This window comes from Uloborus diversus, unplaced genomic scaffold (assembly GCF_026930045.1).
Source record: "Uloborus diversus isolate 005 unplaced genomic scaffold, Udiv.v.3.1 scaffold_17, whole genome shotgun sequence".
Classification (NCBI taxonomy): Eukaryota; Metazoa; Arthropoda; class Arachnida; order Araneae; family Uloboridae; genus Uloborus; species Uloborus diversus.
The window spans coordinates 322,950-338,607 of record NW_026558318.1 but is presented as its reverse complement, the minus strand read 5'-3'; the positions used below and the strand labels follow the sequence as shown (position 1 = coordinate 338,607).

At 36.1% G+C, this 15,658-nt stretch overlaps 1 protein-coding gene across 1 annotated transcript in view; it reads left to right on the top strand.

The window, feature by feature from the left end:
* The window catches only part of LOC129233104 (translation initiation factor IF-2-like), a 36,588-nt gene extending 26,458 nt beyond the window's left edge, over positions 1-10,130 (top strand). Inside the window, exon 2 of the mRNA XM_054867162.1 lies at positions 8,791-10,130. Within this exon, the coding sequence (XP_054723137.1) occupies positions 8,791-9,456 (666 nt within the window). The 3' untranslated portion in view covers positions 9,457-10,130. The remainder of the gene's footprint in view (positions 1-8,790) is intronic.
* Positions 10,131-15,658: the final 5,528 nt, after the last annotated feature.

The window sequence follows — 15,658 nt, the reverse complement described above, 5'->3', positions numbered from 1 at the left end:
TTTGTATCATAGTTTCTCCATCTGCGACTGTAAAAAATTTTCTCACATGAAAATCAGGAATTTATTTTAGATTTATATTAAATGATTTCTTTGCAAAACATCTTAATTGTTAACTTTTTTCGTATGAAATCGATATTTTAAAGTGTTCTTTCAATCAAAATAATATCCAAAAATTACCTTCATATTTTTTTTGTGGGGGGGGGGCACCATATTTGTCAGTGCCCCAGGGCACCCAGGTGTGTGAATCGGTCCCTGGGTTCGATCCTTCAATGGACCTGAAAATGTCGTCTTTTATTCCTCGGATGAACGTTGGTTCAAATTTCCAAGAATATAGAATCTAAAAACCATGGTTGCGTTGTTGCATTAAAATCAGAAAAGAAAACTCTTTTAGCATGTTAAATTGCAGTATCATAAATAATTCATCTTATTTTTTTATTATTTTTTTGTCGCTGCTTCTTAAATACTTCATAAAAAAAACAAAAGTAAGGCATAATTTTAAAGGTTTTTTTCATCGCAATTGGGGGAAAAACTAACCATACACATTTTGACTGCTTAGGGACATTCCATCGTGACTATCGTAACATTCGCAACTGATTTTCCAACTCTTTTTACTTAAATCCTAAAGCAAAACGAAATTTTTTTTGTTTAATATGCAGATTTAAAATGTAAAAGGCTACTATCTTTCATTTCTACCAAGAATTTGAAGCAAAATAATCGCTGATAGGTATTTTTTCACCAAGAAAGACATTGTGACTAACGTAACATTTCTGCAACCCTGAGAAACAAAGCTTTTGTTTACGAGACAAATTTTTCTGAAAGTTACGCGGGCATTTAAAATTGGCTGATATATTTGTAAAAGATAAACAGTCTATTTTAAAAATTTACTACACATTTATTACAGCTGGATTTTTTAGGGGTGCTTTTGTGAAAGACTCTGTGACTAACGTAACCATCGAATGCATCCATATGAAAAAAACTTTTTGTAATTAGTCTCTTGCATTTTCATGACTTTTATACTTTTTATGAACATTTTACTTCCTTTTACAAAACGAGCTGATGTGTGCCTCACATGACTTCCTTTTACTCCATTTTAATGTCATTTTCCCATTATTGGCAATTTTAATGTGATTCAATAGTTTACTCTCTAAATATTAAAAACGATGGCCAAATTAAAACCAGATCAAAAAAAATCGCCAAATTTTCCGCCAAGTTGGCGACAAAACTTGGCGACCAAAAGACTGGCGATATATCGCCAAGTGTCCGCCAAATTGTAACACCACTTAAGTTTGCATTGATATTAACAATGATTTCCCCCCAAAAAGGTGCAAAAGACCCCCTTAGGAACATCCGAAAGCAACCAAAAGGGGAGGTGCACAACTAGACCCCACTACGAGTCTATGTACCAAATTTCAACTTTCTAGGACATACCATTTTTGAGTTATGCGAGATACATACGCACATACGCACATACATACAGACGTGACGAGAAAAGTCGTTGTAATTACCTCGGTGATGGTCAAAATGGATATTTCGCGTGTCTATACATTCTTAGGCACTTTTCCGCATGTGGTCGAATCGAAAAAAAAACTCAACATTCATTTGGGGGTGAGCAAAATGGAAATTAAGGGCGATTTTTGAGTGAAAATTTTTTCGCGAATACAATACTTCCTTTTTTGTAAAAGGAAGTAAAAAGAAGTATTGAATTCGCAAAAAAAAATTCACTCAAAAATCGACCTTAATTTACATTTTGCTCACCACTGAATGAATGTTGATTTTTTTTTTCGACTGAACCACACATGCATATATACCTAAGAACGTATAGACGCCCGAAATATCCATCTTGACGTTTACCGAGTTAATAACAACGAGTTTTCTCGTGACGTCTGTATGTACGTATGTATGTATCTCGCATAACTCAAGAACGGTATGTCCTAGAAAGTTGAAATTTCGTACGTGGACTCATAGTGCGGTCTAGTTGTGCACCTTCAATTTTGGTTGCATTCCGGTGTTTCTAAAGGGATCTTTTGCACCTTTTTGAGGGGAATTCATTGTTAATTTATGTGCAAACTCCAGTGGTATTATTTTTGATTACACTTGGCGATTTATCGCCAGTAATTTGGTCGCCAAGTTTTGTCGCCAACTTGTCGACAAATTTGGCGGATTTTTTTTTTTTTAATTTGGTTTTAATGTGGCCATTGTTGGTGATATTTAGAGAGTTAACTCTTGAATCACATTAAAATTGCAATAATGGGGAAATAACGCTAAATTGGTGTAAAAGGAAGTCATGTGATGCACACATTAGCTCGTTTAAGCTCGTTTTTCTTTTTGCTGAATTGCTTGGATTTTTGTGTTGAATGTATATTCAGCAGAGTAATCATTATGCTTTAACCACCCTTCTTTTTAAAAAATAATAATTCTTCTTTAAATTGAAGTACTTCTTTGTAAAGAAGAAATGTAAAAAAGCCTTTTTAAAGCAGACAGAAGTTCTACATTGTAACATTACTGCTGGTATTTTTCACCCTAAATATTTTTAATCAATGTAGAATGTCTGCTCATTCAAAATTGTTAATGAAAATGCACATCAAATTGAATAAGTTTTAAATAACAGCAGTCATTTTTACTTCCTTTTACAAAAAAGGAAGTATTGTATTCGCGAAAAAAATTTCACTCAAAAATCGGCCTTCATTTCCATTTTGCTCGCCCTTGAATGAATGTTCATTTTTATTTTCAACCCGACCACACGTGGATATGTGCCTAAGAATGTATAGACACGTGAAGAATCCATTTTGACGATCCCCGAGTTAATTACAACGAGTTTTCTTGTGACGTCTGTATGTACGTATGTATGTGTGTATGTATCTCGCATAACTCAAGAACGGTACGTCCTAGAAAGTTGAAATTTGACACATAGACTCCATGTGGGGCCTAGTTGTGCACATTCTCTTTTGGTTGCATTTGGATGTTCCTAAGGGGGTCTTTTGCCCCTTTTTGAGGGGAAATCGTTGTTAATTTCGATGTAAACTCAAATGCTGATATAATTTGTCGGACACTTGGCGATATATCGCCAGTCATTTGGTCGCCAAGTTTTGTCAGGAACTTGGCGAAAAATTTGGCGATTTTTTTTTTTTAAATCTGATTTTAATTTGGCCACTGTTGGTGATATTTAGAGAGTACACTATTGAGTCACATTAAAATTGCCAGTAACGGGGAAATGACATTAAATTGGAGTAAAAGGAAGTCATGTGATGCACACATCAGCTCGTTTAAATGTTACGTTAGTCACATCTAACTATTACGTTAGTTCCAGCCTGATTAATGATATGCACTAAGCATTCTTGAAATGGAATAAATATTGAAGAAACGCGTACTTAACGTTGACAGAGAAAAATGTCTTTAAAGTTATTATTTTCAATGCATAAGAGCGGTGACTGTAGCACTTGAAAGATGTCTTAAGCATTGGTTTCCTAAGAGCGAATCGCCGACCTTCGGCGTCGCTTATCGCCGAGAGGAAAACTTGATTCTTCTGCGCATGCGCGCCCGAGCTAAATCGACGTCGTGAGTGGCCACGCCGGAATCACTTGATTTTGATTTCAGCCTCACGCCGAGTAGCGTCGTCAAAGCTCGGTGATTTCGCTTCTAGGAATCCAGGGCTTAACCTCACAAATGCAGCTTAGACCGTATTAGGATGTACCGTCATATTGGGGTACTTTACCCTAAAGCTTAGTTTAGCCAAATTGACTAAGGGTGTGTTACTAAGCAGAAGAGAAGACGAAAACTAAACACAGTTGCTCAAATAACTCCTACTGTGACCGTTCATGCAATATATGTCTCTGAAATTCCACTTTGTCCAGGATATTGTGCGTAAAAACTCGAGCTTTATGGGCGATGAGCATGGAGAAAGGTTTATCTGCAATTTATATACAGTCGGATCCCGACTTGCGCGATGGATGCGTCCCAAGACTCCTCGCGTAAGTTGAAATTTCGCGTTATGGAAAAGTGTTGTGTATGTGATATTTTTAATAACATACCTAATTACTTTAGGCATTTTAAAACACATATTAAACTGTTTTAGACCATTTTTAACTATATATTACCGTTTCATACATAAACGAGCTGATGTGTGCATCACATGACTTCCTTTTACTCCAATTTAATGTCATTTCCCCATCATTGGTAATTTTAATGTGATTCAATTGTTTACTCTCTAAATATCACCATCAGTGGCCAAAGTGAAACCAAATTCAAAAAAAAAAAAAAAAATCGCCCAATTTTTCGCCAAGTTGGCGACAAAACTTGGCGACCAAAAGACTGGCGATATATCGCCAAGTGTCCGACAAATTATAACACAACTTGAGTTTATATCGAAATTAACAATGATTTCCTCCCAAAAAGGGGCAAAAGACCCCCTTAGGGACATCCGAATGCAACCAAAAGAGAAGGTGCACAACTAGACCCCACTAGGAGTCTACGTGCCAAATTTCAACTTTCTAGGACATACCGTTTTTGAGTTATGCGAGATACATACACACATACACATACGCACATACATACGTACATACGGACATCACGAGAAAATGCGTTGTAATTAACTCGGGGGTCGTCAAAATGGATATTTCGGGTGTCTGTACGTTTCTAGGCACATATCCACGTGTGGTTGGGTCGAAAAAAAACTCAACATTCATTCGGGGGTGAGCAAAATGGAAGTGAATGCCGAATTTTGAGTGAAAATTTTTTCGCGAATACAATACTTCCTTTTTTGGAAAGGAAGTAAAAACTGAATTTTTAATGACATTTTTAAAAAGCTGCATTATTCAACATAAAATACTGTTACGATGCACAAAACAATGATCAATGGGAAATAGAGACTCAAAAATAAAACAGTACGGCACGTAACAGTATGTAGTAATAATAAAATACTGCAATGTAAGAGTAGATACAATAAGTTACATTTATAACTTAAAAATTGAAGATGATGATTTATATTGCTCAATCTGATCGTTATCTATATATATATATAAAAATGAATGTTTGTCTGTATGTCATCCATGAACTCGAAAACTACCCGGCAGATTTGGCTGAAACTTTCACCGTTTGTTATTTTTGGTACTGGGAATGTTTATAGACCAGTTGGAAAAAAATCCGATCGATAGTTCCTTTTTTATTCCAATTTAAGTCACAATCCATTGGATAAATACGAATAAAATGCAGAAATAAATTCGCATGAAAGATCTCATTGAGAAGAAGCCATTTTTCTTGAGTTTGAACAAATAAATTCTTTATTGTTTTATGGCTTTTCATGCAACGGGGGGATTTAAAACTTTTTCTATTTGATATTTTTAGCGATGGATGGATCTTGCAAACTGCGTGAGTACAAAATTTGAGGCTTCACTGGATACCTGGACCGATTATTATGAAAATGACTATATATATATATGTATTTTTCCACGGAGAAGGTGCATAATAGGCTCATTGAAGCCACTCGCCACCAGGTGGCACTGCAGAGTAGCAACTTCTGCCCCGTTCAACCGATTGTCATGAAAATCAGTAGAATGATGTATTTTTTTGTTGGCGTAGCAACGCGCGTCGGGTACAGCTAGTTCCAATATATTTTTTAATACAGTAGCTTTGCATTTACTTTTATAACATTAACATCTATGGTAACACCCATCTTTCAGGGTCTGTATACCCTACAATACAACAGCAGATTCCAATTTCATATTGTTTGCATTTTGCTTAAACACTACTCTGCGAGCTTCATTTTAAAACTAAGGTCTGGACTTATACGGATTGCCTTTCTCTTGACTTTTAATTATACGTATGAAAGATTCACTCATACCTAATTGTCGCGCTACCTTCGACCCACTTTATAATTGTTCAAGCATATCAAAAATATTAACTTTTTCTTAAATTGTCGCAAACTTTCGCTTTTCGTTTCGATCTTCAAACTTTAGATGAGACGGCGTGCCTAGGTGCCACAGTTTTTCATCACCTTTCAAATTTAGAATAAATACATAAAAAAAAATAATTTGATTTTTGACATCTTGAATTCAAACTATGTTTTACGCAATCACGAGTGTGTATGTAGGCGTGTGTTTGTGTGTGGGGCGCATGTGTGTTTGTGTGTGGGGGTATGTGTGTGTCTAGGCATGTGTGTTTGTGTCTATGAGCTGGCATAAGTGTGTGGGTAATTGTGTGTATGAATGTGTGTGTGTGTGGGCATATGTGTTTGTGTCTGTGTGCAGGCATGAATGTGTGGGTAGTTGTGTGTCTGTGTGTGTGTGTATGTTTTTGTGTGTGTGTAGGTGTCTGTATATATGCGTGTGTGTATGTGTTAGTGTGTGTATGTGTATGTGTGTTTGTGTCTGTGTGCAGGCATGAATGTGTGGGTAGTTGTGTGTCTGTGTGTGTGTATGTTTTTGTGTGTGTGTAGGTGTCTGTATATATGCGTGTGTGTATGTGTTAGTGTGTGTATGTGTATGTGTGTATGTGTTGTGTGTTTGTGTGGGTAGTTGTGTGTATGTGTGTGTGTGTGTAGTTGTGTATGTATGCGCGTGTGTGTAGGACATGGATGCAACCTGGAGACGACTTTCGCTCTAGGAGCAGCATCGTGAGGAGCCCGTCGACGGTGGTGCTGCAGAGGGTGGCGGTGGGAAAATAAAATGATAGGACATCAAAACAGTCAAATGAAAGCAATAAGCAATCGTGATTGTTCAAAAAATGAGGAGTAGTGATATATACACACTAATAAAGCTATGTTTATAGTGTGGTGCGTGGTAACTTGTGCAGCCAGTGATGCTGAAGGGATGAAAATACATTCACGAAATCAATGTTTAGTAGTCAATAACAAAGCCGAAACGCTTTGTCATAGACTACTAAACATTGCACCACTATTTCTTTTCAAATATTTTCGTGTTGAGAGCGAAAAATTCTCTTTAGCTCTAAAATTCGGTGCTCCTGAAAAACTCACGTTATAGCCATTTCGCGTAAGTGGGATCGCGTTGTAGCGGGAGTCGACTGTATCTGCAATGAATCGTAGATATCAGGGTCTTGAGCTGAGTCAATGCTCGCCAAATACTGCTAAACTATGACAAGAGGTGATCCTTCTTTGACGTATATGATGCAAGAGATAATGAAGCATTTATACAGGGCAATCGCTACTTCCTAAAAAATAAACAGTTTTTCGAAACAGGCCTTGTTTAATTGCACAGGAATTTTTTTTAAATTTACCTTCAAATCAATGATTGGGCTATGTTCATCTTTCTCCCAGTGGTCTTAGTACTTTGAAAACAAGAGCTGATAAAAGAATCATTTACATATTCATTGTTTTCGACTCATAATTAGTCAGAATTGAGTATTTAAAATTAGGATGCAGACAAAAGTTTATTTCTTAGTGTGCAATCGATGAATTTTTGAGGGTTGATTTATATTTTGAGGGTTAATTTATGTTTTGAAAAATTCACAGGTTGTGACAGAAATCTTAGTTCAGAACTCAGTAGTTCCTTAAGTAGCAGGCTTAGTAGTCATCGGACAGCGTCGAAGCTACTACGAAGTCAAATTCGGAACTATATTTTTGCTTGATGCTGCTATGAGAGGACTAAATGACTTAAAACATTTTTAAGCCAATTTGATTCAAAGATCAAAGGAGCAGCCTTTACAAAGCCTCTCAGTGATTGAGATTGAGAGGGCTCTTTCTGAGACTAAAACAAAAATATGAAGCAGGCAAAATTATCCAAATTTTGAAACCTAGTGTCTTCAAAAACACGTTGTTGATTTCACTATGCCTCTGTGTGGGCAAAGATTGAGACTTGAGGCATTTTGAGTAAAATATCACAGGCGATGAGTTTGAATTGTTTCAAGACTATACTTTTGAATTTAGTTTTGCTCTTTTTCATGGTTGTGTGCTGAAGAAGGCTTTCAGTACAGTTCCTAAACTCAGTGAAAACTTGGGCATAAAATACGTATTTCTTCTATAAAAATCTTACATTTGGAAAAGATATGTTTCTTTCTAAATTGTAATCAGATTTGTTTATAATGACTTTATTTGGTTATAATGACACTTAGGTCATGGAAATAAGCGTATGAGATATCGTTTACAGGGTTCAGTCATAAATCAGGCAGAAAATGTTATGGATCTGGGTATTTTAATAAATCAGGACTTCAAGTTTAGCCAACAGTGCAGTATTGCTAGTAACAAAGCCAACAAAATGCTTGGGTTTATCAATAGATCTATTTCAAACAAAGCTAAGAAGGTTCTTCTGCCTTTATATAGGAGTTCAGTAAGACCTCATTTGGAGTACGCTGTTCAGTTTTGGTCGCCTTATCTGAAGAAAGGTATTTTTGTATTGGAAATTGCTCAAAGAAGGGTAACTAAATTAGTAAGGGGACTCTCAGATTTAGATTATGATACCAGACTTAATAGGCTTAACATTATAGCCTGGAGCAATGGAGAGTCAGAAGGGACATGATTCAGTTATTTAAATTTATTAAAATGAAAGATGTAAATGGATTAAATTTTTGCGGGGATAGCAGGACAAGGGGTCATTGTTTTAAGCTATTTAAATCTCAGGCTAGCTTGGAAATTAGGAAAAACTACTACTTTAGTAGGGTCGTGGGCACTTTGAATAGCTTACCGGAAGAGGCGGTAGCGAGCAAGGGGGTGGATAGCTTTAAGAGGGCCATTGATCTTCATTGGGGACTCATTAATTGCCTAGGACCAGCCTAGCTGGGCCCAGAGCCTGTTGCTGGTCATCACATTTGTATTTGTATAAAATAATTGGGTATTTTTTCTAGGATTTAAAAGTGTTGGCTGTAGTCTGCTTGCTCGTGTTCTCTACGTTCTTCCTCGATGTCAGTGCTCAAAGAGATGGCCGAAGGAGATCAGGAAGACGAAAGCCAACGACTGAAGCACCTAAAGAGGCCATGGAGGAGCCAGAAAGCGAAGCTAGTCCCCAAAATGTGGATATTGCACCTGAACCGTTGGCGAAGCCTACACATTCTCAACCAGCAGAGTCCTTGGACTCCCTTTCGACTGAGAAGGAATCAACGAATCCCACATCTGGCGGACCGCCTTTCATCGTCCCAAGAGGTACCAGAAAGCCACGACCCATGCAGGTGCGTAACAATGGTGAAGCTAGGCCAAAGCCAACTCTACCGACGTTTTCCAGGAAGAACAACAGGCGGCCAAAACCAGAACGCCATGATTTTAAGAAACTGGAGGAGAACACCCCGTCATCTGTGCCAACCTCAACAACGACGGCCAAGCCCTCCAGAAACTCTTCCAGACGACGAGGTGGTCACTCGTCCCAATCCGATAGAAATTCCAATTTAAATCGCGATTCTCAAGTTCCTGCCCCATCATCATCCTCTGAAGCGGCTCCAAAAAAGAGATTTGGTGGTGCCACTCGAAAGTCGTCTCGAGGAAGCCGAAGAAGTACAACTGTTCCCAGCGTAGAATAAACTGAATTTTTTCATTCATTGAAAAACGAAGGAGATTTTCAATTCGGAATTTAACGAACTTTTATCTAAAGAATATACAGTCGAACCTCCATATATCGAACTTCTATATATCGAAATTTTCTATTAATCGAAATCCCAACAAATTTATATATTCATTACATAGAAAAACTGTTTCTATATATCGAAAAAATCTCTGTATATCGATTTTTTTTCGAGACATTCGTAGTTTTTTTTTTCCCACTTATAGACTGTGTCTCATGAAAAATGAAGGTTAGAGGAGAAAATTAAGTTTACTAAAGGTTGCTACGGAATTCATAATGAATCTGGGGTTGAAGGGTGTGTAGTTAAGTCGTTGTTCCGTTCTGAAGTTCTTAAATTCTCTCAAGTTGATTTTAAATCTCAACCAGTAACATTGTAAAATCATTTTCAAATTATTCCTTTTGTCTGTTGATTATCATTCCTAGTCTTCTTAGCTTCAGTAAAAATAATTCAAGTAAATTGATTTTTTTACTTTTCTCTCGATCACATTGTTAAAACGAAAATCCCCTCATGTTGCTATCAAGTTGAATTGCCGAAGAATATGAAGATGTATGTTGGCGTAAAAATGTAATTTCTGTTAATTTTTTAAGCTTTCATTTAATCCGATGCTCGTATAAATTATAAATAAAGTTTCATACACGAAAATTAACTTTTATTTTAATGTTTTAGGATTATTTTATGATAAAATAAGATCGTTTCCATATATCGAAATTTCGATATATCGAATTTTTTTCCGGCAATTTGCTACTTAGATATATGGAGGTCCGACTGTATTGTCAAGTTTATAAGCTATGAGTGCCGTAATTATGTTGGAGTGATATACAGTGAAACCTGTGTAAGTTGACCACTTGCGGTGTACTACTTTAGTGATCAACTTAAACAGGTGGTCAACTTATATAGGTTGAATTATATGATATAGATATAATTCGGTGCCTGAAAATAGCGGTCAACTTAGACAGGTGGTCAACTTACAAGGGTGGTCAACTTTACAGGTTTTACTGTACTTTATATAGGTGTTCCTTTGTAATTTTTGTAAAAATGACTTCTTACTTTACTTTCTTTGCTCACTCTTTGGAAAAAAAGAAGAAAAATGAATGCATGTAGATTTTCGTCATTGATTTGTGACTTTTGCGTGAAAACTTTTCCTCGTATATTGTATGATTGCTGTTCAGGTGAAGGTTTGTGTTTGTAAAAATAAATATTTTTTATTGTGTTTCTGATGGGTTTTTTACAAAAAAAAATGGATTTGTGCATTTTATTTTGAAATCATCCTTTAGTTTCAGTTTTAAACTTTAAAATAAAATCCTAAGGGTTTTTTTTTCGTTTTTAAAACAAACAATTTTAAGTTAATTAAAACATCTTAAATGAACTAAGTCATTAAAAAACAAAAAAAGTATACAGTAGTAGGAAACACATCACGAAATGGACTGGATTTGGTTAACGAGCTTGGAATTTGAAATAGCGAGCTAAGTAATTGGGAAGTTCAATGTGAGATAATTGTGCCAGTACAATTGAAGAAAGCATCTTGAGCATAGAATTATTAAACTTAACGATGCAATTATCTTCGAGGTTCAGAAACTGCACATACAGCCCCAGATCTGCGGCTCATGTCCTTAAGGAGCCCAACAGCTCAAGAAATTGGGGGAGGAGAGAGAAAAAACTAGCACTTATACTTATTATCGTTGCAGACATGAAATCAAAGTTCAGACAAGATGATCTTGCTTTTGTAATCTTGCATACGTATTGATATGACAGGATGATATCAAGATGTTGTCATGACAGCATGAAATCAAGGCCTACGCAAGATGATCTTGCTTTTGTAATTTTGCATACGTATTGATATGACAGAATATCAAGATGTTGTCATGACAGCATGAAATCAAGGCCTACGCAAGATGATCTTGCTTTTGTAATCTTGCATACGTATTGATATGACAGGATAATATCAAAATGTTGTCATGACAGCATAAAATTAAGGTCTAGGCAAGATGATCTTGCTTTTGTAATCTTGCATAGGTATTGATATGACAGGATAATATCAAAATGTTGTCATGACAGCATAAAATTAAGGTCTAGGCAAGATGATCTTGCTTTTGTAATCTTGCATAGGTATTGATATGACAGGAAAATGTCAGGATACATTGACATGATAGTATGGAATCAGTACGTCTGCAAGGTGTTTTATCCATTTATTTATTCTTATTATTTTCACTTCAAACTCGAGAACTAAATTTCATTCTTTAATTATTTCTGCTATTCTTCAAGACTGATTAGTTTTCTAGTCTGAAAATATTTTCTTAAAGCTGACATTTGATCAGAAATTTATATAAAGATATTAATAGTATTTACAATTTAATTTAAAAAATGAAAATTTCTTCGTTTGACTTATTTTTTTAAATTCATGCTTCTAATTGTACTATAAAGACATAAAATGCCTAGTTAGGAATAATTGCGGAAGTTTTTATAGCACATTAAAGAGTAAATATAGCAATAAATAAATAAATACGATAAAGTACATTTTCGAATGGATGTCAGCATTGGAAATATCCCCTGGATAAAACATATGAATTTATCTTAAAGAATAACATAAATAATCATTGAATAATATTAATCTTACTCGTGAGATTGAAGTGATAATACCTACGAAATTCTGGGCTGCATGTCCTTTGTTTCAAAGTCTAGGGACGAAAAAAGTTATTTTCGGCCATTTCTAACATTGATCGCACATCGTCTGCGATATGACTTGTTTAGTACTATATTAATAAACAAATGCAGTCACAATCAGTCATTCATAAGTTTTTCCTAAAACAATGCTATTCCACAATAATAACTAAGCAACAAACTTAACGAGGCCTAAAGAATGCAACGCCACGTGCAGCTCCTCTGAACCGACTGAATCGAAGGTCGAAGCAAGAAGATGTGCCAGCAATGCGAGGGACGCTGGGTAGAAAGAACTGTATGCATGCGCAAGTATCAACGAAGGTCCACCTGTTCTATTGTATACTAATTTCCTTGACGGCGACAGCATGAAATCAATATCATCTTGACGGCGTCAATATGTATGCAATGTTGTTATTGTAAGGTAATATCAATATTGATATTTTAAGATGAATGCAATGTTGCATACGTGTTGTTATTGTAATATTGCTTTTTAACCTTTATGCAAGCTTTATGCAGTATGAAACAAGTTAATATTGACGCCGTCAGTATAATATCAAGATCTGTCAAGGTTGATGCGAGAAATTTTGCTAGTAGGGATAACATAAATAATCATTGAATAATATTAATCTTACTCGTGAGATTGAAGTGATAATACGTACGAAATTCTAGGCTGCATGTCCTTTGTTTCAAAGTCTAGGGACGAAAACCCTTTTTATTGACCATTTCTATCATTGGTCGCACATCGTCTGCGATATGGCTTGTCTAGTACTATAGTGCCTAGAAGGGGTAGTGTTGCAATCGAAATAGAAACCGTAGCACCTAAACGGAGGAAACAACTAGATGGCGCTGATGTCTCCGCCGACGTCAGAACTACGTTTTGTCCCATCTAAGGCCCCTATAGTGGAGGAGCCGACGCATCCGCCATTTTCGAGCAAACTTGATCCAGTACTTCGTAGCGATAGCATTGCTGATGATGTTTACATTTCTTTAGCATGTGTTAAATTGAGTCAAATGGGTGGTTGTTCGGCTGTAAATTGAGCAAACAGCTCTAAAAAAGGTTTTCGGCTCTTCAGATTTCCAGCAGATGCAGAAAGAAAAAAGAAATGGGTAATTAATAACCCGTGAAGTGACTGGCAGCCTGGAAACGACGCCAACTGTTTCCAAAATTTCGCCAATGCTCACCTTCGCTCTCCGACTCTCTCGTTCACTATTTGGCGAATGATTGCCAATAAAGGTAGCTTTCCCTGTTTTACGCTTGCTCCAAAATGGCAATTTGGAGGCCTCTCCAGTTATAGGGGCTCTAGTCCCATCGTATCAATCGAACAATGTCTCATCGTATTTTATTTTGTAAATTTACAACAAATCTTATCAATCGGGGAAAAACCAATACAAAACGTTAATTTATAAAATATATTTCACCTAAAAATTCATAAACTGAGATAAAATTAATAAAAATGCTGTTTATGAAAAACTGACTTGGTATATAATTTCTGTTTTCGTTGTGTACCTCTTTTATAATTTTGGTGCATCGAACGAAAGAAAAATAATTTAGATATTTCGAAATTTTTCCGCCAGCACCCTCTGCAGCACCACCATCGACCGGCTCCTCGCGATTCTGCTCCTATTGCAAAAACCATCTCCAGGTTGCGTCAATATCCTACACTTACATGCATACACACACAACTATACACACACACACACAAACATATACACACACATACACCTACACACATAAACACATACACACACAAACAAATACACAAACACATACACACACATACATTTACACAAACACATACACACACATACATTTACACACACAAACACACACACACATACACACACACAAACAAATACACAAACACATACACACACATACACCTACACACATACACAAACACATACACACACACACACAAACACATACACACACATACATTTACACACATTCATGCCTGCACACAGACACAAACACATATGCCAACACACACATATACCCCACGCACACAAACACTCATACACACAACTATCCACACACTCATGCCTGCACACAGACACAAACACATATGCCTACACACACATAACCCACGCACACAAACACTCATACACACAACTATCCACACACTCATGCCTGCACACAAACACAAACACACATGCCTGCACACAAACACATACCCCTACACACAAACACACACGCCTACATACACACAGTCGTGATTGCGAAAAACATAATTTGAATTCAAGATGTCAAAATTCAAATTAATTTTTTTTTAAATTTGTTTTGATGAAACCCACCATAAAATAAAGAAATAAATAAATGCTAACAAAATAACTTCATATACTTAAGCTCGAAAGTGTTCGCAGCTTTTTAAGTATGCAGTTACTTTAATTTCGTTAGTACTATTGAGAAGGGATAGATGGAGAGAGTTGCAACCCTACTATCCCGATACGGTAACAGTACCATGTGACCTGGGAAGCCATTTCGAGTTGACCGTAACCGCTGATAGAGAATCCCATTACTCGACGTTAAATCCCGGTTATCACAAATTTGCCATTTCAACTGCGCTTGCGCGCGGAACTTTGCTAATTTCAAAACTCTTGCTCAAACTAATTAAAAACATTTTAAATTTGTTAATAAATATGAGATACCAACAGGTAAAAATTAGAAATTATAAAGCTTTCTTTGATTAAGTTTTTACGCGTCGGTAAAGATTGAGTTTTGCGTCTTAATTATTAATGGATTCGGAGTCTGATTTTTCTATCAAACAAAGGCCCTTTTCAGGGCCAAATTTTTAACCTCAGAAGAGCGTACTCGAATTGCAGCATCATTTCTAATAGAAAGCCGAACCCTCAACCTAACTACAAATGTATAATACTAAGCTGTTTACGCTTAACGTAAATTATCCGCAAAAGACGGATATCTGTAATATTCCAATCATTTTTGAAGTACACAACGTGTTTTACGTTTACGTTAAATAAATATTTCCAAACCAATAAATATTTAAGTGTCATTTTTCTCTTTTCTTTATAAAGATTATCAGTTATTCATATCCGTAGTTTCATATAATATATCCCGAAATCGCTGTGAAAATATTCTAATCGCATTCATTAATTTGGTGAGCTCTCGCTCAGCCTAAATATAAACAAGCAATACGAAATCTTAAAACAGAAAGTCCAAAAGGTTAAGTCCGTGCGCAAGCGCAGTTAAAATGGCAAATTTGATAACCGGGATTGAACGTCGAGTAATTCCATTAGCTGAAACCAGGAATCATAAAAACCATTAACTGAATAAAGGATAATTTAGATTATAGCAATTGTGCACTAGTGTTGCATCACAAATTGTGAAGAAAAAGTCACTCCGGGAGGACCAGTGACATTTTACAGGTATTTACAAATGTTTTTTACGTCTAAATTTTAAAACGAGTTGATGTGTGCATCACATGACTTCCTTTTACTCCAATTTAATGCCATTTTCTCATTATTGGCAGTTTTAATATCATTC